The sequence below is a fragment of the Sorghum bicolor genome, chromosome 6, assembly GCF_000003195.3.
Source record: "Sorghum bicolor cultivar BTx623 chromosome 6, Sorghum_bicolor_NCBIv3, whole genome shotgun sequence".
Lineage (NCBI taxonomy): Eukaryota > Viridiplantae > Streptophyta > Magnoliopsida > Poales > Poaceae > Sorghum > Sorghum bicolor.
Window position 1 is genome coordinate 58,856,919 of NC_012875.2, and position 24,881 is coordinate 58,881,799.

General features: G+C 40.8%; 4 protein-coding genes across 4 annotated transcripts; 2 read left to right on the forward strand and 2 right to left on the reverse strand.

Moving 5' to 3' along the window:
- Positions 355 to 6,382, forward strand: LOC8082531. Its single transcript, XM_021463796.1, has 10 exons — positions 355 to 1,351; positions 2,441 to 2,572; positions 2,658 to 2,794; positions 3,842 to 4,117; positions 4,194 to 4,324; positions 4,971 to 5,085; positions 5,194 to 5,286; positions 5,378 to 5,443; positions 5,825 to 5,902; positions 6,039 to 6,382. Exons 1-10 carry the CDS (start codon positions 1,156 to 1,158, stop codon positions 6,057 to 6,059), a joined length of 1,245 nt encoding a protein of 414 aa, XP_021319471.1. The 5' UTR covers positions 355 to 1,155; the 3' UTR covers positions 6,060 to 6,382.
- On the forward strand, positions 10,955 to 11,794 carry LOC8070261. Its single transcript, XM_002447214.2, has 2 exons — positions 10,955 to 11,243; positions 11,478 to 11,794. The coding sequence occupies exons 1-2, from the start codon at positions 11,016 to 11,018 to the stop codon at positions 11,655 to 11,657; spliced, it is 408 nt and encodes a 135-aa protein (XP_002447259.1). The 5' UTR covers positions 10,955 to 11,015; the 3' UTR covers positions 11,658 to 11,794.
- LOC110436381 (glutamine synthetase, chloroplastic) lies at positions 16,599 to 20,971 on the reverse strand. The gene is made up of 14 exons (XM_021463394.1): positions 20,824 to 20,971; positions 20,419 to 20,736; positions 20,158 to 20,197; positions 19,885 to 19,988; positions 19,751 to 19,799; positions 19,347 to 19,453; positions 19,140 to 19,227; positions 18,877 to 19,005; positions 18,634 to 18,708; positions 18,263 to 18,316; positions 18,129 to 18,166; positions 17,637 to 17,796; positions 17,485 to 17,545; positions 16,599 to 17,056 (listed from the first exon to the last, which is right to left on the reverse strand). The coding sequence occupies exons 1-14, from the start codon at positions 20,952 to 20,954 to the stop codon at positions 16,917 to 16,919; spliced, it is 1,494 nt and encodes a 497-aa protein (XP_021319069.1). The 5' UTR covers positions 20,955 to 20,971; the 3' UTR covers positions 16,599 to 16,916.
- On the reverse strand, positions 21,189 to 24,637 carry LOC8070262. The gene is made up of 4 exons (XM_002448640.2): positions 24,269 to 24,637; positions 23,903 to 24,136; positions 22,272 to 23,489; positions 21,189 to 22,191 (listed from the first exon to the last, which is right to left on the reverse strand). Exons 1-4 carry the CDS (start codon positions 24,541 to 24,543, stop codon positions 21,558 to 21,560), a joined length of 2,361 nt encoding a protein of 786 aa, XP_002448685.1. The 5' UTR covers positions 24,544 to 24,637; the 3' UTR covers positions 21,189 to 21,557.

Consider the following 24,881-nt stretch of genomic DNA (forward strand, 5'->3'; position numbering starts at 1 on the left):
TTATGATACCAACTAAGTATCATTAGATTCTTTCTTAATTATATTTTCATAGTACGCTCACTTTACGTTACAATTCTAAGTATCATTAGATTCTTTCTTAATTATATTTTCATAGTATGCTCACTTTACGTTACAATTCTTAGTATTTTTCTCTACAATTTTGGTCAAACGTAAAAATGCTTTGACTCTCCAAGATTTTTGGAATGACTTATAATTTGGGATGGAACGAGTATATTTTTGTGAATATTGGATACGTATGGGCTGATACCTATCAGCCCTTGTGGATACGGCCCAGCCCAATAACAGAGTCGCATATCGCTCTGCCCCCAACGCCCAAGCCTGCGATGCCCGCACTCCCCGCACGCCCGCGCCTCGCGCCGTAACCCCACGCGGTGACGGCAACCCCCGCTCGCCGCCCGCCGGCCACAGGCGACGAGCATCCGCCTCCTCTCGCCGGCGACGAGCCTCCGTCCCTGCAACTTGGACCCAGGCTCCAGGGAAAGTTCATCCCCTTCCCTGTTCTCGATCTCCTCCTCCTCCTCTTCTTCTTCAGTTCGTAGCCGCTTGTTGCTTGATTTCTTTGCTCCCCACTTCGTCTTCCTCTCCCCATTCTCAATCTATTTGGATGCAGTAGATGGCGTCTCCAAATATGAGCAGTGCTAGTGCTAGCGGTCTTTTGGTCTGGATGAGCCGCCGGTTGATATTGTGGATGACAATGAACCAAATAAGGAATACGAACTTGCTGCTGCATGAATTGCAAGCCCGAATGCCTTTTTATTAATTTTCTAAATTTCAGAGAGACTACTATATTTGAGAGCTGATGAGACTTCAGACCTTCTGTGATGTAATAATACTACTCTTAAGTAGTTCATTGTGAGGTTTAATTGTTATATCGGTTTTAAATTCAGACCTGCATTACTATGATTTTTATTTTTTTAGAAAAAATAGTAACGTATCTGTGTATCGGGTATCAGGTTTTTTTTTTATAGAAATTACTGTATCTGCTTATCTGTATCCTTACATGTATCTGTATCCGTGCAACTTAGTTCTGAACAAATGCTACTGGATAAAGTCTGATTGTGAAATAGTTGTAGTGTTGAAATCATTCGAAACCACCATCTGATCTAACTTCTGTAGTAGTACTAACTAACACAGATGCGGAGGAGGAGGAAGCAGACCGCAGAAGGAAAAGGAGCCTCAGCTCTAAAGAAGGCAAAGCCAGGAGAGAGTTCAACTGCCCAAGCTGGTGCACCCCAATCTCGATACCCGCCATTTTCAACAAGCGGCAAGATCAACGATCTGCAGAAATGGAATGAGGAGTGCCATAAGATCAGTGATATGCTTGAAAAAGGTAAGCTGTTGAATCTCGCAAGCCAGTCCTTTTCAGCAATCTCATCGATTATGTTAGCTATCTAGGGCTACAAATTTGGGTTGGGAGTTTTAGGATTACCTATGAGTGGCAAACCTACCAGAGTGTTTTAGGATTACGTATGAGTGGCGAACCTACCAAAGGGCAAGGTAGGGTGGGGTGGCCGCCCTACCTAATCAGGTCGTGAGGAACCCCACCCCTTCTTCTTTGAGAGTTGCAACACATCACTATGCCTTTTGATGTTCTGTTTGCTGAACAAAAGCGAAAACCAAAGCAGTATGGGCCAGGCGACAAAGAAAAGCCCATTAGATGCTACCATACTAGATAAGGCCCAGGTTTTGTGGTGACTTAGAAATACAACATACATGGCCAATTTTTTCTTATCTTCTTGGCAAAAAAGCTACCCCATAAGAGTAAGGATGCTATACATGGGCACATGTAAATGTATTTTGTGATTTAAAAAAAATGAATACCTAAATAGATTATTGATTTGTCAATTGGGAGATTTTGTATGTATCCAGATCACGCCTAGTTAGGATATGCATAAGCACAAGCTATGGAATATGGGCACCCAATTAGTAGTATTTCTCACAATATCTGCCATTTTGTGATCTATGATCATATTATTATCACTTGTTTACCTATTTTTAAAATTAAAGGATTAAAGGATAGTATCATATATTCATATGAGGTATATTGTGAATGCAAAATGATTGTTTAATGTTATGTCATACTAAGAAAATTGTTCTTTTCTGTTACTTTTTGTGCACATTTGTTTAATATTCCTGTACAATTTTGTTATTTTTAAGAAACTAGCCATCCTGTACAATTTTGTTATTTTTAAGAAACTACAATGCACAAGTGCCACTCTGAACACTGTATTAATACACAAGATTTAGTGTGCGTGATTTGTGAGACTAGAAGTTTATTATTTGTCTCCACTCCACCTAAACATTCCATAGTGTGACAGAAGGATTTACTTTTCATTGATATGTGTCGATCAGTGCTTGAGCAAAGATAGTTTTTTATAAAACTGACCACAATAAGTTTTTTTTCTCTAATGTTCTTCAGATCCTGATCGCATTCGCTATGCCGCGATGGAGCCCAAAGACTCGGGCACCACCAATTCTGTCCAGAGCCCAGGAGACAAGATGATGATTCTGCGCGCAGCACGCGGTGTTGTCCATGTTTCCATTATGCATGGTAGGATTACCTGTCAATTTTAAAGCAAGATGCAACCCATTTTTTCGCCATGGTTAACTGTAACATTGATATCATATATCTGCAGATGGGGAGAGGCTACCACAGTGTTCTGGGATCATCATTAGACACTGGTCTGAGACACCTGCTTGCCACCATGCCATTATAGTGACGTGTTCTGAAGCTGTGTGCATAGAAGGCAGGAAACTTGATCCCTTACCCAAGGTATGATCAGGAAACAGAGTGCAGTTGAATTGATGATTTTGCAGCCCATACAGTAGTACACTCTGTCGTGCCCATATACTAGTACATTCTGTTGCCCCCCTCGCCCCAAACACACACATATGCGCGCACATAGGTTGCCATAGTCACCAACCATGCTGCATTTTACCCGTGAGGCCGTGATGTTTTTGTAGTGATGTTTTATGTAATTTTTTTTAGATAAAAGGTTCCCGCAGCTTAATTACACATAAAAGCAATCATAGGCATTCAAAGTTCAAGGTGTTTTAGGTGCACACACCAATAGATCCTTGGTGTTTTCAATGTGCACCTGCCATTAGTTCCAAGCTGCAACAAGTGTTTAGGCTGCATATCATTTATTGATGTCTTTAACCAGTTGATGTCTGTAATTTGTTACTTGTAGAAATGAGAGGGCACAAGTTTTTTGTTCCTTATAATTTATTTTCTTAGAAAAATACCTAAATGTATGTTGGCAATGAAGGTAGGATGCACACAAACACTAGGGATTTGACAGTTGTGAGCTGTTAAGATGCTACTCTTTGCGTTGCATACTTGCACATATATGTACATACATATAAAAGGCATCTGCATAACTGCCCTGGTATGATGGCCATCTATTCTACTGTATGCTAGAACCTCTACTCCCTCATGTTTTATTTTATCATAAGTCAAACTATCTCAAGTCTCACCAAATTCGTAGAGGAATTTGCTACATTTATGACATATATTATGAAAAAATATTACATGATGAATCTAATGATACTTATTTGCTAATGTAAAACATTAGTATCCTATTGAATAAATTTGTTCAAACTTTAGTTAGTTTGACTTAGAACAAAACTAAAACATCAAGTTTTTTTTTGGGATAGAGGGAGTACTCAACTGTTGCTATTTGCTTTTACTGTTGCATCCCTCATACATATCAATCAAAAGGGCATAGGAGGCATATACTACTAATCCTAGTATCTGTTTCACAGTTATACCTGTTTGTTTTTGAAAATTTTAAGGATGAGTGTATGACCCTCTTTTCAGCTATCTGTTGGCTTGTCGGGCAAGAAGACTGTCTTGGATGCAGAGCTTCTTTACTTAAGTGATCATTATGACATTGCTCTACTGCGCATCTCTTTAGATTTTCCACTTGAGCTCCCTTCTGTTGGACATGGCCCGGAGTATGGTCAAGAAGTTTTTGTGTTGGCTAGGGACGATGACATGTCCTTGGGGGTTAGGCATGGAAATGTCAAATGGCTAGAGGAATCAAACATTTTAGGGCGTGACTTCTACATGTTTCTCAGCTGTGACCTCCCTGTGGTAATAATCATGATTCTTTGACTTGATGTTTTTGCTTAAATTGTTTATTGAATTGTGCAGTATTTTTTTTATGTAGGGTGGCAATGGTGGAATGGTGATTGACCACAGTGGGAAGGTTAGAGGGATGGTTGTCAGTTGGGATCCACATCCTGCTGTTATTTCAATTTCTACTATTGTAAAATGCGACGACATGTTTAGACAGTTCAAGTAAGTTGATTTCAGTTTGTGGCCTAATTGCTTAGTTATTGGTTGATTAGCTAGGAGCCGACGTGTACAAGATAGTATCATTTTCCTTATTTCAGAGTCAGTAGCATTGCTAACCTTTTATTAGCTTATTCCACGCTTTTGATGAAACAATAGTAACATAGTTTACTGAATGAGTCACCTTTCTTCTCGTCTTTTACCTCTTCTAAAGTATACAACTGTGCTGATCCACTCAATGTACGAAGTGGATATGATTTTATGCAAAAAAAAAGATAATGAATTTTGGCCTTCAACCTACTAATTGGTTTGTTTTTACTACCGTTACTACCGTGCATACATGGCCTAGATCATTGCAATAGCTTCTAACCAGTTCTGTAACAACATATGAAAGTATGTAACAAATCTACCATGGCCAATAAGGTTGCACTCCATGGCACAGAGCAACACAATTTTTCTAGTATTTTGTCATTTGCTGTGGAGCAGTTAGTAAAAGTATTTTCTAGTATTTTGTCATTAGCTGTGTAGCAGTTAATAAATGCAGTAAGAGTAGAGTAGTAGTCAATTCAGGTGTGTGTTTGGTTTAACTATGGCCAGTGGGAAAACTGATGTGAGCAATTTCTTATTGTTGATTAAATCCTACTTATTTCAGTCGCGTTGCTCGTCCCATTCTTGGTTTAAACGTCAGAACAATAGCGATGTTGGACGTGCAGCTCCAGGAGGATCTCTCTGATATCGACATCAATAGTGGTTATCTTATAGATAAGGTATGACTATATTAACTGGTATATGCATTGTGGATGCTATTATAACCAATTTATGCATTGTGTTTGGATGTTATAATCGATCAATATATTCACGGCTGATATATACAGGTACAATATGACTCTGATGCTGAGAATCATGGTATTAAACTTGGTCACGTGATTATTTCGATCAATGGGCGGGATGCTCTAACATTACCTGAGGTGAATAATATGAAATAAAATACAAGCCTTATCTATATAGATAATTTCAATCTACATGCAAACGCAACTAAATGCTAAACTTTATGTGCAGTTGGAAGATTATCTTCTATCAATTGGTTTGGACTATTTGAGAGACAATTCCATGAATGATATTAAGGTATGTTAGAAGTGGATTGGAGTATAGTGCACATTTTGGGATCTTTTGGGCCTTGTTTAGTTCCCAAAAAATTTTGCAAAATTTTTCAAATTCCCCGTCACATCGAATCTTTAGACGCATGCGTGGAGTATTAAATATAGATGAAAATAAAAACTAATTACACAGTTTGGTCGGAATTGACGAGACAAATCTTTTGAGCCTAGTTACTTAGTTAGTCTACGATTGGACAATATTTGTCAAATACAAACAAAAGTGCGACAATGTCGATTTCCCAAAATTTTTTGGAACTAAACAAGGCCCGCTTTGTCTAACATAAAAAATACTTTAAAATTTAGCATTTCTGTTGAAAAATAAAAAATACTAACATATATATTCTATCAGCTTATAGTGTGTGAACTCAGAAGTGGTGTGAGAAGAGAAGTTGCACTTCCTGCCAGATTCAGTGACGCATGTCAGCGGGTAAGTTTTTTCAATCAACCTTGTGGCATGCGTTTGGTTTGGGGACGAGATGTGATGGGACTGTCCTGCTCCAGTTTGAGATCTTTCTTTTGTGTGCTCAAATTGTTATAAGATCTTTTTTTTTTGTCACCCCAAGCTTGATGCATGGGCTGACTAGGTTTTTTGCGAGCCTTCCTCCTCAAGGTGACAACTAGACACGCCCAGCGACTGATAAGGTGTTCGATTGTTCTTGACGTTGTGGTTGCTGCTCAGCTCAGCTTGGCTCAACGTGGGAAGATGAAGCAGACAAAACTATGAGATTGTCTGATGTAATCTAGAGCATTGGGAAGTGGGAACCTCGTCTTAATTCTTTCTTTTTCCTAGTGCCACTTGCATACGCACCTATGCGCAGCTTATGAGATTGGCATTATTGGTCGGAGGTTACTGAAACTTTGTTTTCATATCAACTTCCGGCTGTGCTACCAAAGCAGCCATGTTCCAGTCTCTGTTTTCCCGTTTCTGGTAACTTGAGTTATTATTATTTGATATAACATAGGAACAGGAACATTGGTGTTTCTGAAACGGGAGTGAACATTCGTGTTTCTGGAACGTAGATATTCCCGGAACATTAGATGAGAATGAGAATGTGGGTCATGTTCCCGCGTTCTCAGGCTGCTAAGTAGTAACCACGTTTTTGTTTCCTTGCTCGACCCGTGAGGCCGTGAGGGTAACACACGCCAGCCGTCTCTAATCACGAACTGACCAAATATTAATGAGCCTCATCAGCTTTAAGAATTCAGGCTACTAACATGCATGTAAGGAGAGACATTCTGCAAGTTCCAAGCTTACAACGGAGGATACAAGAAGTTTGGAGTCGCCCTGCCAGCGTTAGATACGGACAAAATAAATCAGGGTGGTTAGTGGTTGGTTATTAACTTATTATCACTTGCAAATTAGCTCAAACTTCAGTTTGACGACCATTTGCTTTTTTTAGCTGAACATATCTGCAAAGAGCCACTCTCTCTAGAGCCGGCCGTTCTTTCCCCAGTTGCTTTTGCAAGTGCTTGCATGCCGTCCCAGCGACGTGACGAGCAAGCCGGCGGCAGCGCCACGCAAGGCACGATGAATGCGTGATGCGCGCCAGCTGCCAGGCGCGGAGCAGGGCAACCTAGCGCTGACGACGACGGCGGCGACCTCGGTTGCCGCGAGCGGAATCGAGAACCGGGCGGCACGCGGCGGCGCGAGCTGGGCAGACCGCGACGCGCGCAGGGGACGGCATGATTCCCGCTGCCTCGACTGGGTTGGATTTTTTTTTTATTTCTAACACTTTTTTAACATTACTTTTAAATCTAACACCGTATAACTTTTTTTTCATCAAAATTAACCCTTTTGGCCGCGCCAGCGCCGCAAACCATACTGCCACGCCATGCATGACGGCACAACAAGACTATCACGTAGCAGTTTGACTTGTTGACATGGCACAACTTAAAAAATTATATTTTTTAAAACAATTTTAGATGAAAATGATCTTTATATGAAAATTATAGCCCTCGATAAAATCTACAACTTTGTAGTTTTATTTTTTTTCATTTAAAATCATTAAGATGCTTAAAAAATAATATAAAGTTTCAGCTTCTTATTAATCACGTACAAGCGCTTGTCGCTTTGGAAAAAATCATATCTTTCTTCATATAGAAATATAAAAAATATATAATTTTCTAAAGCGACAAGCACTTGTACGCGATTAATAAGAAGCTAAAATTGTATATTATTTTTTAGGTATCTTAACGAAAAAAAACTTAAAACTATAAAGTTATAGATTTCATCAATAGTTACAATTTTCATATAAAGAGCATCTTTATCTTTAAAAAAATATAATTTTTCTAAGTTGTGCCACGTGAGCGAGTCAACCTCGGTTGACTGTCACGTGGTAGTCTTGCCACACAGTAGTATGATTTTACCGCGCCGTCATACATGGCGTGACCAAATAAGTTAGTTTTTTTTTAAAAAAAAGGTTTTATGATGTTAGATTGAAAAATAGTGTTCGACTGGCCGAGGCAGACGAGGACCGAATAGAATTGGGCCTGGGTGCAAACGCCGCGCGCGCTCGGCCACCATGATGTGTATCCACGACTTCCATGGGATGAGACAAGCGAATCTGCTCCTTGGATAAGGATTTTCTGCGTGCTTTGTTTAGTTGACTCCAGAAACCAATTTTTTTTAAGATTTCTCATCACATTAAATTTTGTAATATATATGGAACATTAAATTTAGACGAAAAGAAAAACTAATTATATAATTTATCTATAAATCATGAGACTTAAAATCAAAAAAAATTCGAAATTAAACGAGGCCTAAATGTGATAGAGAGGCGTCCAATCCATGTCAGTCGGTCCGGTTTTCTTCCGTTGAGACGGACGGACGCTCCAAGCCTCCAACCATTCACATGCACTACACGACTAGCGTTCGAGTGAACTCCAATAAGGTTTTGTATTATATACGGGACTGTTGGTATTATATATTGAAATCACAGAGTGGATAATTTGAAGAAAAACTACAATGCATACAGAATTTCCTCCGAGATTAAGCGGTATTACTATCACACTGTCAGCTGGCCGGTACTTGGCAGGTAGTTGGTTCAGTTTTCCGCTGACATACGTACTATACCCTCATGAGATTATAAAAAAAACATCATATTTTGTATGAAATTTTCAACACTATATATTGTACATTTTTGTACCTTTAGTGTCAATTTATTTTTTACTGAATTTCCTACCAATCAAAACAATGATGATAAAAAATCAAGATATATATTTTTTAAAAAATAAAGTATTATGCCCCATCTAATAAAATGAAATTTAGACTCAACCTGTATGCGGAGAAATAAAATAACAAATTTTATTAAGGAATAACTGGACTAGCTGAAATGAGCGAGGAGTAAAGAACCAAACGTTGATATATGTAGGTGATTATTCAGACATAGGCCAAACCTTGATGGGGTAATTTAGACTATTTCCTTATTCAAATACGCTCACAATGGATAAGAGTAGAGAGAATCTCCCCCACAATTAGGCGTGCATCATTGGTTCTATATACGATTATATATGCACTTGGCAGTTGGCACACAGTTTTCTGTTGACAAACATTGAACCCAACTACAACTAATAAGAGCAAAGGCAGCGGAAACGCGGAAAAGAACTGGCACTGGTCCAGACTGACTCGCAATGCAAGAGACGACGAAGCTATCCGCTGCTGGTGGCATGTTATTTTAGGCCGCATGCATGTCGGTACACACTTCCATACTAGTACTACTATATACACCGAGCTCATATATAAAACTTCGTTTCCGTGACCAAACAGCTTATTAGCAAGAGACAAAAGAGGACAAAGGTCTGATAAAAGAAACCTCTCTGAGCTTGACCTCGTTGTCTCGAGCCCCCCATTCTGGCAGACACTCGCACCAGACGGCTCTAATCAGGAACTATAATAATAATAGTAATAACCAAATATTAATTAATGAGGTGTCTCATCTTTCAGAATACAAGAACATGCCTGAAACCAGATGCTGCCAAGTGCCAAGTGTACAACGAATCTGCAGCACAAGTCCCCCGCAGAAAGATACGCATTTGGAGCTTGCCTTCCCAACGTTAGACACGGACCAAATAAATCAGAGTGGTTAGTGGTTGGTTAGGCCAGTCTCAATGCATAGTTTCATGACACAGTTACCAAGACTATAAACTAGGTAACCGAGCCACAAGAGTTTCATGGGGATGAAACTCCTCTCTCATATGATGAAACTCTTTTATTTAATGACCCTGCCAAGTCAGCAATTTTGCTTATGTGGCACACTATTTAATGTGCATGACACTCCCATGAAACATGCATTGAGACTGGCCAGCCCTGGTCCTGCAAATCGGCTCAAACTTCAGACTTGATGGCCATTGCTTCGTTGGTCTCAACATTTATCTCTTTGCAACGAGTCACTGGATCTCTTTTCTGTTTGGCATAGATAGGGTCTCCTACGAGGTTATAACTACAGTCTTGATACATATATTGAGATACATGCAGCATATGGTAATACACTAAATACTGAAGGCATGACGCATCCACCCACAACATGAGCCATGAACGTGAAAGAACCCTGAGGCATGGGGGTCACGGACTCACGGTGAGGCCCAAGAGGGGCCCGGAGATGTTGAGAATCTGCAAAAGTGTTTTTCGAAATAATATTTAAATCTAATCGATTCTAAATTCATTTCAAATTTTTTTACACAGCCTGGTCCTGCAAATTAGGTCAAACTTCAGTTTGATGGCCATTGCTTTTTCTATCTGAACATTCATCCTCTGTAAAGAGTCACTATCTCTCTCTTCTATTGGCATAGATAGGTCTCCTACAACCTTGGTATATTGAGGTGCACGCAGCATACACACAACACAACACAAGGGATTTCACTGCAGGCATGATGCATCACCCAGACCATGAGCATGAAAGAACCCTGATGCATTGGGTGTCACTGCGAGGACATTGCCCATCCCATCAGGCCGGTAAACGGTAGTGCAGACGAGAGACAACATTGATCAGTTCAGTCGACCGATGGAGCAGCATCATGTGTGTGTGCTGCGCAGTATGTTGCCTGTCTGGGTCATGGGGTCCTCTTTAGTTTGGCAGATTTAGCAGTAGGGATCTATCTATTCTCACGAGAGCCCGTAGAGAAAAAAAGAAACAAAGAAAAGCCATTCAAAAAGGCATTCAGCAAATCGCCAAACTTCGGGGTTGCCAGTGCCCCTCCCTAGGTACCTAATAATTGTACACTCCTATTCCTCCTAACGCAATTGCTTATTCACTCTCACATGTGACGTAATGGTCCACAAACTAAGGCTCATTATGCTAAAACTGCCCCTGGTTTCTCCATGTGTTGCAAAGTGGTACTTATAGATGGTACTAATCGGAATCATACTAAGCATCTAGCTTTTCATAAATACAGGTCTAATCTGCAAATGTGTCAAACTCTAGACACCATCGTGCATTTGGGGTCCTGCAGCCGTCCCAAATTATTTTTGTATATAATACCCCAAGAGAGCCTCGGAGAGAGGAGCCTGCTTTGCTCTTCTCGTGTTGCCAACATCGACAACAATGGCAATAGCCCAATACAGCAGCACGATGAAGGCATCCTGTGTAGTACTTGTTTCAATCCTTCTTCTAGCCACTCTTGCAGCTGCAGATGCTTCTTCATCCTCTCCTCCGTCTTCCCTCGGCAGGCATCCAGCGCTGGTTCTAGGTCGCAAAGGCAGAGAACTCGGCCAGTCATCAGGGTACCATTACCAGCATCAGAGCAAGCACATGCAGATGCTGCAGCCTGAGGTCAGTTCTTACCCCATACATAGTTCATAAATCAATCACCAAGAACCTGTTGATCGAAATCCCATTTCGTTATCTGCAAAGAAAGAAAAACCGAGTGCCTGAAGTCTGAATCCAGCCGTTGTTGTCTGCCTGTTTTCAGTCTTCATATAGGATGCATTGTTTTTGGGATTCAGTTAACATCTTCAGCAATGTGCAGACAGAGAACTTGACACAGTATCCGTCCATGGTTTGTAGGAAGTGGCTATGGAGGTGAAGAAGCCCAAGGAGGAGGAGGCCAAGGCGGGTTGGACGGCGGATCAGGGCGAGGACGCGGAGGCAGGGCTCATCTACAGCGCGGACTACAGCGGCGTGGCCATGCATGCTGGCTCTCCGCCGACAGCGAAGCCCAAGCACAGGCACCCCACCAAACCATAGGACACTGTCCTTAATCCTTGTGTAGTCAATTATGTTGTTAGTCGTGTGTTTTCATCGCTGGATTGTAGTTACAAGCACCCCTGCCGTCTTTGTAAAATATATATATGCTTCTGTTGCTCTTGCTCTCTTGCTTTCTAGCTCTGTGCCCCTGCCCTTGCATGATTTGCTTCTCTCGTTGATAGGTGCTAATGTGCTATATATGGCGCTATGCTAATCCACAGACACACAAAATGGCAGCCGGTCGTACGTCAAATCGTCGTTGATGTGGCCCAAAAAAGCACCGTTAAAAAGGTTGCTATATCGGTGGCGTGCTGCCGACATGCCAGCCGTGGCTGTGGGAGGCATTTTGTTGGTTAATTACCCTGTCCTCTGCCTGCAGTTTCTTGCACCGGCAGCCGCTGTGCCGCGCGGGCTGGGCAGCTGGCACGGCATTGATACACGAATAGTAGTTTTTTTTTTAAAAAAAAAACAAGATACACGAATAAGAAACCGTCGTCTATGAGAATATCTCCAACGCTATGTTGAACCGTACAATCGAACAAAAGCACAGCTCGTTGCCTTTAATGTGCACATGGACTGATGCACCTGAATGGAATTTTAAAAAAAAACTTTATCTGAGTGGCGCTCTTGAGAGTAGGAGAGTGATGAGAGGCGCTGCATCCACAAACAATTTTTTATCCCTCGGTTTGACTCATCTGCAAACTATGATTTTTGTTTTGACACCGAGCGTCCGAATGCTCCATTGTTCCCGGTTCTCTTTTTCCTTCCCTTGGTTCGACCCATCTGCAAATTATGATTTTCGTTCTGACACTCAGCGCTCAAATGCTCGAATTTTGCTTTTTCCTTCCCCCGGTTCGCTTATGCCTAACACTGGAGATGCTATAGTGAACATTTCTATAAAGGCACTCACAATGCAGACTCTATCATAGAGTCTAAAGTTATTTATTACCTCAAATAATATGGACTTGGAGTCTTATTTTTCTACCTCTTTCTTCAATAAATATGCTGCCACATCAGCAGAATACCATAAATAATATGTAATAATTATCTTAGATTCTGTAATAGAGTCTTACATTGTGAGTGCCCTAAATAGACCAACATAAAACAAAAAATCTACCCAATCCTCATCCTCTCTCTCCCGGCGATTCTCTCTCTTTTCCTAATTTTCTCCCACCTTCCATCATAATTAAGTAAAAGGTCTGTATTTTTGGCGATTATAAGTTACAAGGCTCTCAAATTTTAACCCTAGCTTATCTCCAAGACCCAAGTATGAACATGGTCTCTCCCAGTTTTTAACTTGTTGTACTGGCTCCGGCAAGCTCTCCGCTCGTGTAGATATACTACGGCGGTAAAACCTAAAACTACTATCATATTTTTCTAAGACAAAATAATTTCTCTCTGAATTCCCTAAGACTAGCAAATATGCTCGCGCAATACACACATGTTTGTGAAAAATATTTTATATACAATGAGAACATTAATTGAATTCTCGATATATTAATTCGCATATATCATAGACATTTATTTAAATATAGAAATAGAATATATTTATAGATGGGTGGACTCAAAGATATGGCCACGCATATCTATTCCTACTACTAAATTGTGAAAATTGTGAAAATTTTGGTCTGCCCCCAAAATTTTTCTGCCACCGTCGGTAGCTGAGTCGGTCCACGCGTCCGTCCCAATCAATTGTGGGCTTTAACGTTGGCAGTGAGGAAAAAAAGAATAAAAGTTTTTTCTAAGGTTCCCATGCAAAATCTCTTTTATACATTACAACACAGTGAGAATAAAGAAATTATAGAGGCTTAGATGCAAAATGTTTATTCACTTTTCTTTTAGTATTTAAATTAATTGATAAATACATAGTAATTCATAGAAAAATCTAAAAATTACAAAACAAATTTTGTTTAGCTCCACATATGTAGATCCATACAGTGAACAAAAAATATCACAAATTTTATTATATTTTCTTTGCTGGAGATGCCTGTCTATGTTTTTTAGTGTAAAATTGATCGGCTGAAAATTGATAAATGCATGTAAATCATAGAAAAATCTAAAAATTACAAAAAAAATTTGTTCAGCTCCATATATGTAGATCCATGCACTAAACAAAACATATCACAAATTTTAGTATATTTATTTTTTGTTGAAGATGCTTGCCTATGCTTTTTAGTGTAAAATTAAAATTGTAGTTATCTTGCTCCAATTATTATGAAAATTTTATGGTAGTCTATTTAATATAATGCTTGATTTGTGGTAAAAGTTTTAGCACCATTCCTGCATATCTCACTAATTTCCTAAATCAATCGTGGGCTTTAACGCTGGCAGAGAGGAAAAAAAGAATAAAAGTTTTTCTAAGGTTCCCAATGCAAAATCTCTTTTAGACATTGAATAAAGAAATTATAGAGGCTTAGATGCAAAGTGTTTATCCTATTAGTTTAATTTTCTTTTATTATTTAAATCGATTGATAAATACATAGTAATTCATAGAAAATTATAAAATTACAAAACAAATTTTGTTCAGCTCCACATATGTAGATCCATGCAGTGAACGCGTCCATCCGAATCAATCGTGGGCTTTAACGCTAACAGTGAGGAAAAAAGAATAAAAATTTTTCTAAATGTAAAATCTCTTTTATACATTACAACACATTGAGAATAAAGAAATTATAGAGGCTTAGATGCAAAGTGTTTATTCACTTTTCTTTTAGTATTTAAATTAATTGATAAATACATAGTAATTCATAGAAAAATCTAAAAATTACAAAACAAATTTTGTTTAGCTCCACATATGTAGATAGTGAACAAAAAATATCACAAATTTTATTATATTTTCTTTCATGGAGATGCTTGCCTATGTTTTTTAGTGTAAAATTGATCGGCTGAAAATTGATAAATGCGTAGTAAATCATAGAAAAATCTAAAAATTACAAAACAAATTTTGTTCAGCTCCATATATGTAGATCCATGCACTAAACAAAACATATCACAAATTTTAGTATATTTATTTTTTGTTGAAGATGCTTGCTTGTGCTTTTTAGTGTAAAATTAATATTGTAGTTATCTTGCTCTAATTATTATGAAAATTTTATGATAGTATATTTAATATAATGCTTGATTTGTGGTAAAAGTTTTAGCACCATTCCTGCATATCTCACTAATTTCCTGAATCAATCGTGGGCTTTAACGCTGGCAGACAGGAAAAAGAAGAATAAAAGTTTTTCTAAGGTTCCTAATGCAAAATCTGTTTTATACATTGAATAAAGAAATTATAGAGGCTTAGATGTAAAGTGTTTATCCTATTAGTTTACTTTTCTTTTATTATTTAAATCGATTGATAAATACATAGTAATTCATAGAAAAATCTAAAAATTACAAAACAAATTTTGTTCAGCTCCACAAATGTAGATCCATGTAATGAACAAAAATATCACAAATTTTATTATATATTTTCTTTGTTGGAGATGCTTTCCTATGCCTTTTAGTGTAAAATTAATCGGCTAAAAATTGATAAATGCGTTGTAAATCATAGAAAAATCTAAAAATTACAAAACAAATTTTGTTCAGCTCCATATATGTAGATCCATGCACTAAACAAAACATATCACAAATGTTTTTTTGTGTAAAATTGAAATTGTAGTTATCTTGCTCCAATTATTATGAAAATTTTATAATAGTCTATTTAATGTGATGCTTGATTTGTGGTAAAAGTTTTAGCACCGTTCCTGCATATCTCACTAATTTACTAATTTATTAAATTTGTGCTTGAGGATGTTTACGCTACCTTTGCACGATATGTTGTTATGTCATATGAACACTAAATAAGCCCATATATTCATAATCTACATACATTTAATTGATATATCATATTTCATAGGAATCCTAACCTAAATAAAAAAAGCTACCAACAAACTTCTCATGTTTTAGTATTAGAGGTGATATTAGAGTAAGATAAGGTTTGACTAATTTCTATTGTTATTATTATTAAATAAATATGTCTCCAAGCTATATATTATTGTAAATATTAACTATCTAATATCATAGATGTCATGGTTATCAATAAAATAAATTACGGGCTTTAAATTTTATAAAAATGATAAATATAAATAGACATGTAATATTTTTTATGGTCATTTAATGTTTTTCTCCCGTTGCAACGCATTATCGAGTCCAAACATGTTACACATTAATATTTTTGAAATCAAGTTCAAACATGTTTAACATTTTAACATTTTGGCTTGTATAAATACATTCTGCATTAGTATTTTGGATCGTGTGAGAGTCAAAGTCCTTTTTGGCTTGCATTGCCGTTGGAGTTCATGATAACTTGGCTCATATGGGCATTGAAGTCTTACATCTCACGTGTGTTTAGATTTTTATTATTTTCCTTTTTTTAGGTCTAGAAGGAATCTTGGACCTTGTTTAGTTCGCAAATTTTTTCAAGATTTCTCGTCACATCGAATCTTTGGTTGCATGCATGGAACATTAAATATAGATAAAAATAAAAACTAATTGCACAGTTTATCTGTAATTTGTGAAATGAATCTTTTGAGCCCAGTTACTCTATAATTGGACAATGTTTGTCAAATAAAAATGAAAGTGCTACAGTAGCCAAAAACTAAATTTTTTGCCAACTAAACAAGGCCTTGGTTGAAGAGGAGTCTTACATCTTACATGTAAGATCACAATTGATAGAGGGCTCAGATAGCATGACGTCTAGATTAAACGGTTATTATAGAGGGAGAACCCTCTCAAAAAAAACTGTTTGTTTTATAGTGTGACGACTGACGATGATGATGATTAAACTAGATTTTATGATATTTAATTGCATTATTTTTTATGTAGAAATATTTGGATGATTTTAAATTTATTTTTATAATTTTTAGATATTTTTTTAATTTTTCTTTAAAAAGTTAATAGAGGTCAAAAGGCTGGGAGAGATAAATTGAACTTTTTTTCCGGTTGCAATGTTGCATCCTGGGCTCCTGGCCCTGACCGAGAGTGAAGCCCAATTCGAACTTCACTTGCCACAAAAATTGCTACAAAAAGTACAGGCCAAGTCCAAACATGGTGTGATGGTGTCCAAGCAAAATGTAACAACCGTAACCGATGAATCAAAGACAATGTGGTCCAGAAATGGTAATTAATTTTGTACAGAGTGGCGCCGAGCAGAGTCGCGGGACCAAGGCCAGTGAACAGCAGAATCAATTTTGTTGTGGGCCTGTTTATTCGTGCCTGAAACATCCTTCAACTGCTTCATACCTTCAGCGCCAGCTTCTTGGCGGCAAGAACCTCCGCTTCAAGGGTTGGTTGCCAGAGAATTGTTGTTTCAGCCAGTAGCCCCGTCACAATGTATGGGTCCATGTTTGATGCCGGGCGACGGTCTTCTAGGTAACCTGTTGGAGACAACAAGGTGAAAAGGGTAAGTGGCTCTGGATTTGTAGTTCAAGTTATTAAATTCAAATGCATGGATTTTGCAGCAGTGCAGCACTTGCTTTAAGAGTAGGGAGTTAGAGTTATGTCAAAAATCATCTGACAAGATGCAAGATAGAAAATTACTGATGCCCTGAGCGAATGAGGGTGTATCTGGACAGATTTACTCAAAATCATCCCCAAGGAACTGGAAACCAAGCACATTATAGGGTCATTCATATAGAGTGCAATCGTACGACCCCAGTTAGAAGCTACACCAACTCAAAAAGATGATGCGAAGTTAGGGGGAAATTATATGTCACTGTGGTATTTATTTATTTACTTGGGCGTGGGGTGTATTTTGTGAGTTCCAACTGTAAGCAATTTCAGGGAACACTGCAAGAACATGTACCTTTCCCTTTTGCCTCGGTATCTCGCCCCACACGAACAGAGCAGCCACGGTTTGCCACACCCTGATAAATGAAAATGTTTCATTGGTACAACTTACAAATAAACAATATTCAGCAGACTCGCAAAAAATAATGAAAGGTGATCCATCTATACCCATGAGAAGGTCTCGATGCTAGCGGTCTCATGCTTCCCTGTCAATCTTCTTTCATTTCCTTCTCCGTATGCACTAATATGCAAATCATGGCGCAGAGAAAGATTCAGGATTGCTCTCTTGATATCTTCAAATCCTCCATCTTCACGCATGGTCTTTGTGCTACATTCGCAAGGAATTCAGACTGTCTGTCAGTCCCAGTGTGTCAAATGTGTTGAGAAAAATATTAAATAACGAAAGTTAGTAATTAATAGAAGCAAATGGACAATCATCTGGATCCAATCACACTAGACAACAATTTATTAATGATATACTAATACTTCACTTCTACTCCCTTTCTAGAACATTAGAACAAACTTTTTTCCTTTAACACTCAGCAGTCAGCATATGGTAAATTATACTGCTATAGGCATTCTGGTGTCTGTCCGTTAATGACAAAATTACCATGAACAAACAACGGAAGGAAATGAAGCATTATCATAAAAGACTGTAACCTGTAATTTGTGTGGCAGCCAGCTCCATTCCAGTCACCCTGTCACCAATACAGTATTGCTATATGTTAAGATTACTTTAATCCTATTACATTGTAATGATTCGAAACAACTTACTGATGGACAATTGGACATACCTGAATTGGTTTTGGATCAAGGGTAAGGACAACCCCAGCTTGCTCTGTGATTCTCTGATAAAGGTGAGTAGGACAATATTTAGAAGTGTTTATGGTGATGTAAAAATTGGTATTAACTAAAGGTTGAAATCATGGGCTTCAGGCCTCATATTTTGAACAATACAGATAAAATGAAATATAATTTTTCACCAGGAGAAAATTATTCTCAAATGCCTAATTCAATCGTGATATGTTGCTGTGTGTAATCATAAATGCCTTACTACAATAAGGTGCTGAACTTGTAAAATACTGTATGCTCTAATAATTATGAAGAAGAAAAAGAAATAAAATGACACGATATGGGGGAAATCCTTAATTATTGTCTGAGGTACCTCGAGAATGTATCTTGAAATCCATATGTGATCTCCTGCTTCAATGCCAACACTAGGTCCAACTTGGTACTCCCACTGCACAGATAAGGTTTATGAAGTTCTGCTTCTGCCTGATAAACAATTTTATATTTTCCTTTGCAAGAAGAGAAATGAGGGGCGGAATGGTGGTGGTATACCGCACTGATTCAGAAAAAGAAAATACAAATACAAATGTATAGAAGTATCATAAGTTCATAACCATACCTGACCAGGCATGACCTCCCCGTTTGTTCCACTAATGTTAATTCCAGCATAAAGGCAAGCCTTGTAGTGAGCATCTGATATGTCACGGCCAAATGATTTGTCTGCTCCTACAGCACAGTAGTAGGGACCCTGCCATAGTTTGCCACACAAAAATACACTTTTCAAAATTGTGCTCATTAAGCCAATACAAGACATGTATTCCAACAGAGCAACATCATATGGCATGACAAACCAATTTTTTTTCTTCTTATTTAACATAATACCTGGGGACCAGGGTAGCCTCCAACAGGCCAACCAAGAGGCCAATTCACATCTTTCTGGAGCAAAGTGTACTCTTGCTCTATGCCAAACCTGGAAGGAAAATGACACTTAAGTGTTTTCAACTTTCAACATTCCGTGAAGGCAATGAGAAAATAATAGTGAGATTTGCATTATAATTTATATGGCGCATGTGATTAAGTCATAATTACCATGGCACTTGTTCAACGACCTTTGGGTCACTAAAAATTTGCGCAGCCCTGTGCCGTTTGTTAGTAGGAAGGGGTTCACCCTGTGGCGTGTAGGTATCACAGATAACCTGAGAAGCCAAATTTTATATTTATCAGCGTGCTGTCATGCACATGCTAGTTAAAGTTCATTAAGTTTGCCAATGCATTCAGGTGACAATGTGCCATTCAATCTAAGAGGAATATGCCACAACTGCAATAGAATCAAATAACGCATTGCAGCTAAAGGACTAGTTGAAAAGGCAGTAGCATTCTAGTAACTAGTAACTGCTGTTCTTTTAGCCCTTTTTATTCAAGTTTATGTGGGATGGCACAAAAAAGCTAAAAACATGTATAAGAAGGTCTGATTCGGTTGGTATGGGAAGTACCAAAATGTTGTTGCCACCTCGGAATGGGTCCTTGAAGATAGCCTGGGGGCTGAAAACAGAAAGAGAAACATCAGAAATGTAACAGTAAAATGCTTACATATAAAAGAGCACATATATTGTAATTTCCCTCTTACTATAGAATGACTTCACTGTCTTCTCCGGGGGCTTGCCCTGTGCTTGACCCATCATAGTTCCATTTCGGTAGTTCTGAGGGATCCTCCACCGGTTTTGAAATTGTCTGAAACACAGGCATTAAGATTTATTTTGAATATAGACAAGTAAAAGCGATATGCAAATTGGAAAAGGGCCCTGTGCTCATTGATTCATTCCCTAAAGACTGGGAACTGTCCAAAGTGTCCAATAAAGGAGATGCAGACGATGGTGGGATGGTGACGTTGAATGCTCACCCTTGATTTGCTTCTGATGTCGATTCCAGATCCTCCGACCCTACACAATGTTGAGTGATCTCATTTTAGAATATATATATTTTGTAAGTTTGCTCACAAGAGTATCCGGTGCACATTGTTATCTAAGTGGGGAGCAGGAACTGGAAAGCAGAGACGAATCAGCACCCACAAAAGCTTCGGAAGTGATGGTCTTTAGTGGTTCCAATGCTATTTTATTAGCTTGTAAAAAAAAAAAAGGCAAATCGCTACGTACGCACGTACCAGATGTACTCGGCGATGATCTTGTCGGTGTAGGGCGTGGTGTCCATGTTGAGCAGCTGCTCCAGGCGTGGCACCACCCCGGTGCTGCCCGTGCTGACGGCCATGACCTTGAACCCCGGCGAGGCGCCGCCGCGGCCGGTCCTACTCCTGACGCCCCACACCCTGCCTCCCGCCGCCGCCGGCCTCGCCCGGGCGCCCGCCGCCGCCTTCACTCCGACCTGGCACTGCATCGCCGGCACCACCGCCTGCGCCGCCATTCCCGAACCAACGGATGACGGACCGGCCGCCGCCCCTCTCCTCCCACTCGGCAGTCGAGACCTTCAGCAAAGCAACCGGCGCGTCACCACGGAATGCAGCAGCACGGCGAGCACCGAGCATTGGTCACTCTCGGCGGATTCAACTCACCTGTGACGAGCGCAGACGACGCGAGACGAGACGAGACGACGAGGGGAGAGAGAGAGCAGGCGGGTGTCGGGTTGTGGGGGCGGAGCGCGTATAAATATTTCGCATCCAGTGGCCGCGACGGCAACAGGCATCTGGCTTTTTGCGAGGGGATAGGGCTCCGCGGGTCGTTGGGTGGACGAGAGATTGCTGGCCCTTGGAGAGCAACAGAGGCAACGGCAGCAGCACGAGGCCACGACCACGAGCGATGACGTCCCCGCCCGCCCGAGCCCAGCCCGAGACGCAGACGGCCAATTGTTTTGCTGAATTTTTGTATTATACGTACAATATATACAAGTGGCGACTTCAGCAGGGCAGAGATCTCAAGTCACTACCAATGGCAATTCTTTTTTACTGACAAACAACATGGTAATAGCACAGAACAGTGACTTCTTTACTGGCAGTGCTCATGCAAGACGGAAGAAACGTCCAGAGCTGGACAGAGGCAAGCAAGACAGTGTTGCTGAATTGAAAATCGATTGACGAAGAATCGATGCCAATGGCTTTAAATCTGACCAGCAGCTAAGCGCCATCAAATGATACAGTGTGGCACAAACCGTACAAGTGTCCAGCGCTCGGATCAGCTTCTCCTCGCTAGGAATAAAAGACTAGCCCCACTGCCCAAGCCAACCACCACAAAAAGAAAAACTTGTCTGTCTTAAAAAAAAATCCGTCTCTCAAGAGGAATTCTCCACGGCTCAGCTCACATGTGCACCTGCCCCGTGCAACGCCAGCATTCCCCTCATGTACCGAGTCCTAGTCGTCCTGTACATCTCAAGCAAAGTCTCAAAGCTCTCGCACACGTCCTCATACACGACGCGCTGGCAAAACCCTGACTTGAAGGCTGTGAAGTCAGCCATGGCATGGTCAGGGTTAGAGTTGAAAGCCTCAAGCAGCTCTTCCAGGGCTCCAAAAATATTGCAGAAATCGATTCTGTCAACTCCTTGCTGAGGCAGGTGCCTGAGCCAGCTCATCCACTGGAAGGCTTCATCTTCTCCCTCTTTCACGGCCAACGTGATGCGCTTCAACGCTTCCTTGATGCTGCAGTTCTGATCGATCTTCCTCAGTATCTCATCGAAAGTTGACCTCTGGCTGCTTTGAAGAGCCTTCAAGTGAGTCGTTGTGCAGGTACTGGATGATGGAAGCTTTGCCGCAACCATGCATGCCTTCCTGAAAACAGGATCACTGTCGGAGTGCAACCTGATGGCCACATGCAGTACAATAGCAAATAAGGAAGTTTCCACTTTCCCCTTGAACTCGACAAATTGAGAATCTCTAAGCTGCTGCTTCTCTGTCCAACAATGAAGGGCGATATGTGCAAAACCTTCCCACCTGCAGCGAAGGTAATGTTTAGAAGCTGAAGCTCTAGACATGCACAGAAAGAATTCCACATCAATGCAAAGAATACTTACTCAAAGGGTGGCTCGACCTCAATAGCAAGGGTCAGATGGAGTGAGTAATCAGCGTATGCATTCACCTCTGATCCACCAACATCAGTGCGAGCCTCATGAACATAGCCTCTGGGGACGTACATCATGTCCCCTTCAAGTAAAACCTCCACTCTCCCAATGTTCTTGTCTAAAGTACCATCTAAAGGGTCAAACGGATCATATAGTCTGGGCAAAAGTGGCTTCGGATTAGGCCAAATCATCCATTTCTTGCTACCAAGTAGCTGCCAAACAAGTACACAGTGATCGTCATAGTGTCGGGCCAGGCCTTGAGATCTTGCAGGTGAGAAGTATATGTTGGCTCCTACAGAAGGCTGCCCAAATAGATCAGCCAGGGCAGAAGCTATAGCAGCAACCTTCTCAGACCGGAACTCCATGCCACGCAAGGCAATCGAATAACCATTCTTAAAGGCATGTTTACATCTTCCGATGAATGCATCTTCATCCATGAAGACTGCTCCATCATCGAAAAAATGCTCCTCGGTCATACATCCCCTTGAAGTTTGGTCATTTGGATCTTGTGTTCTGATGACTCTAATGTCTTGCCTGTACTTTACAGAATCACCCAAGGAATCATGAACCTCATGGAGAAATGAATTTATGTCAAGTTCATCAGAAGCAATAGCAGGGCAAGAAACAAGACCCTTTATTAATGATTCAATGATAGAATCAGGTGCTGTTCCAAGATTAAAAGCACTGTGCAGTGCAGCGAACACAGAACTATCCATTTGAGTGCTTTGTTTCCTCCTGTACAAATTAGGCAACTTCTCCCAGTAGGCCAGGACAAAAGTTTCAAAGTCGGACACTGCTTGGCCAAAAATACTTTTCCTGACCACATCAGGCTCTGGGCAGGCTGGAGAAGCAAGACCAATCGAAAGCCTGAAAATAGCCTCAGATATCTCATATTCTTTACTTTGAAGTTTATTCTTCCACATGTTGCAATCAGTTGACGATCTCAAGAGTTGAGTTTTCTTCCAGATTTTGTACAACAACGACAGAACGTTCCTTACTAGCTCCTGCTGTAGACTCTGCAAATTGTCAATCTTACAAGAGTTCACCAAGAGCACCATTGTGTCAATGATCAAGCACAGGATTTTATTTGCTTCTGTAGGACTTTCTGTAGACTCAGTGCTTCCGCTTTGGGCAAATCCATAAACAGATTCCACCTGACAAAATAGATGCCTACAGGAAGTCAATTTCACATTTTCACGTGATGAAGACATTCAGAAAGTACAAACATAATGCATCCCTTTCATCAATTAGAAGTGATTGTGATGCCTGCCTTCTAGTTACAGATGAAATGTTTACCTTTACCAGATCATGATCATATGACTATGATATACCATGTACTTACAATATAATTCGTTGTCAGCAGCTTAAGGTATAACACATGGCTCAAATAACTCTTGCTAATGCAAGGAATTTTATTAGTCTAGTTACAGACAAAACCTAGTTAGTACATAAACTAAGGTTCTAGCACACACAAATTTGGGTTTTGTGTCTAAGTTGAGAGACGAAATCATACCAAACAGCAAGCAAAATGTGCTTTCAAGTACAGTACAACGAAACAAAGGATACGGGATGTGGATGCTTACAATGTCCTGGGCAGAACAGGTGAGCCTGCAAGTCGCTCCCTGCCGACTGAAGACGCCGAGAGATCCAATATAGAATTACAGGCAGCCTCAATCACTCGCTGGCTTCTACTTCCTAGCGCCCTCGCCAGGCCGCTGGCGATGCCGCTGTCGGAAGCCAGCATCTCGCCGGTCTCCATGCACCGCAACGCTGCCGCGCCGAGCACCTCGCAGCTCAGCGCGGCGACAGAAGAGCAGCTGCAATCCACATCCCAGCACACATCGTATCAGAATGGCATGGATGCAATGCAAGGCACAGGGAGGGCGTTCCTGGCCTGCAAATTGAGGGCGGCCGGAGGCGGAGTTTGTGATGTACGTAATCGTACCCACCTGGAGGAGAGGAGGAGGGGGAGGAGCGCGACGAAGGAGCCCGGGAGAGGGGAGAGCGTCTGCGGCGAGCGGGAGAGCACACGGCGCAGGAGGCGGGCCGCGAGCGCAGCGGGCGGGGAGGAGGAGCTGCTGGTTTGGCGGGTGGCTCGGGCGGCGGCGAAGAGGATGGGGAACACGTGGCGGTCGAAGGAGGCGGAGGAGAGCGAGGGCGCACCGGCAGCGGCCCTTTCATCGCCGCGCTTCTTCCTCTTTCTCCTCTTCCCGCTCCGATTCATGGCGTTCGGCGGGTACACGCGGGCAGGGGCGGACGCGGACCCACCTCTACAGCAGGGTGGGGGCGTGGGGCGGCCGGCGGCGCTAAAACCTTCCTCGCCTGCAGCGCTCAGGCTTGGCGCAGCTGTTTGGGCCGATGCCGTGACGAACGAGAACCCAAGAAGCTTCTTTGCCTGTTGCTTCGGCAGTTGGGCTAGGAAGCAACATTTGGCCCAGCTACTGGCCCAATTGACATGAAGTCAGTGACTCCAAGTCCAAGCTCCGCCAACGAAGGATTGTAGAATTGGAGTCTGATTGATTATTTGTATTTGTTGGCCTCATTTGGTTCCCTTGTTAAATT

What these genes read in the sequence shown, in the direction of transcription:
- LOC110436381 (XM_021463394.1), bottom strand. Translation starts at nt 20,954, where the DNA reads ATGCCTGTTGCCGTCGCGGCCACTGGATGCGAAATATTTATACGCGCT. An exon ending in GTCGTTGAACAAGTGCCATG is followed by an intron (nt 19,228 to 19,346) that starts GTAATTATGACT and finishes TTTTCCTTCCAG; the next exon opens with GTTTGGCATAGAGCAAGAGT. An exon ending in TTGATCCAAAACCAATTCAG is followed by an intron (nt 18,167 to 18,262) that starts GTATGTCCAATT and finishes TATTGGTGACAG; the next exon opens with GGTGACTGGAATGGAGCTGG.
- LOC8070262 (XM_002448640.2), bottom strand. Translation starts at nt 24,543, where the DNA reads ATGAATCGGAGCGGGAAGAGGAGAAAGAGGAAGAAGCGCGGCGATGAA. An exon ending in CCCCTCCTCCTCTCCTCCAG is followed by an intron (nt 24,137 to 24,268) that starts GTGGGTACGATT and finishes TGTGGATTGCAG; the next exon opens with CTGCTCTTCTGTCGCCGCGC. An exon ending in GAGGTCGAGCCACCCTTTGA is followed by an intron (nt 22,192 to 22,271) that starts GTAAGTATTCTT and finishes CCTTCGCTGCAG; the next exon opens with GTGGGAAGGTTTTGCACATA.
- LOC8070261 (XM_002447214.2), top strand. Translation starts at nt 11,016, where the DNA reads ATGGCAATAGCCCAATACAGCAGCACGATGAAGGCATCCTGTGTAGTA. An exon ending in TGCAGATGCTGCAGCCTGAG is followed by an intron (nt 11,244 to 11,477) that starts GTCAGTTCTTAC and finishes CATGGTTTGTAG; the next exon opens with GAAGTGGCTATGGAGGTGAA.
- LOC8082531 (XM_021463796.1), top strand. Translation starts at nt 1,156, where the DNA reads ATGCGGAGGAGGAGGAAGCAGACCGCAGAAGGAAAAGGAGCCTCAGCT. An exon ending in ATTCCATGAATGATATTAAG is followed by an intron (nt 5,444 to 5,824) that starts GTATGTTAGAAG and finishes ATATTCTATCAG; the next exon opens with CTTATAGTGTGTGAACTCAG. An exon ending in TCAGTGACGCATGTCAGCGG is followed by an intron (nt 5,903 to 6,038) that starts GTAAGTTTTTTC and finishes TGTCACCCCAAG; the next exon opens with CTTGATGCATGGGCTGACTA.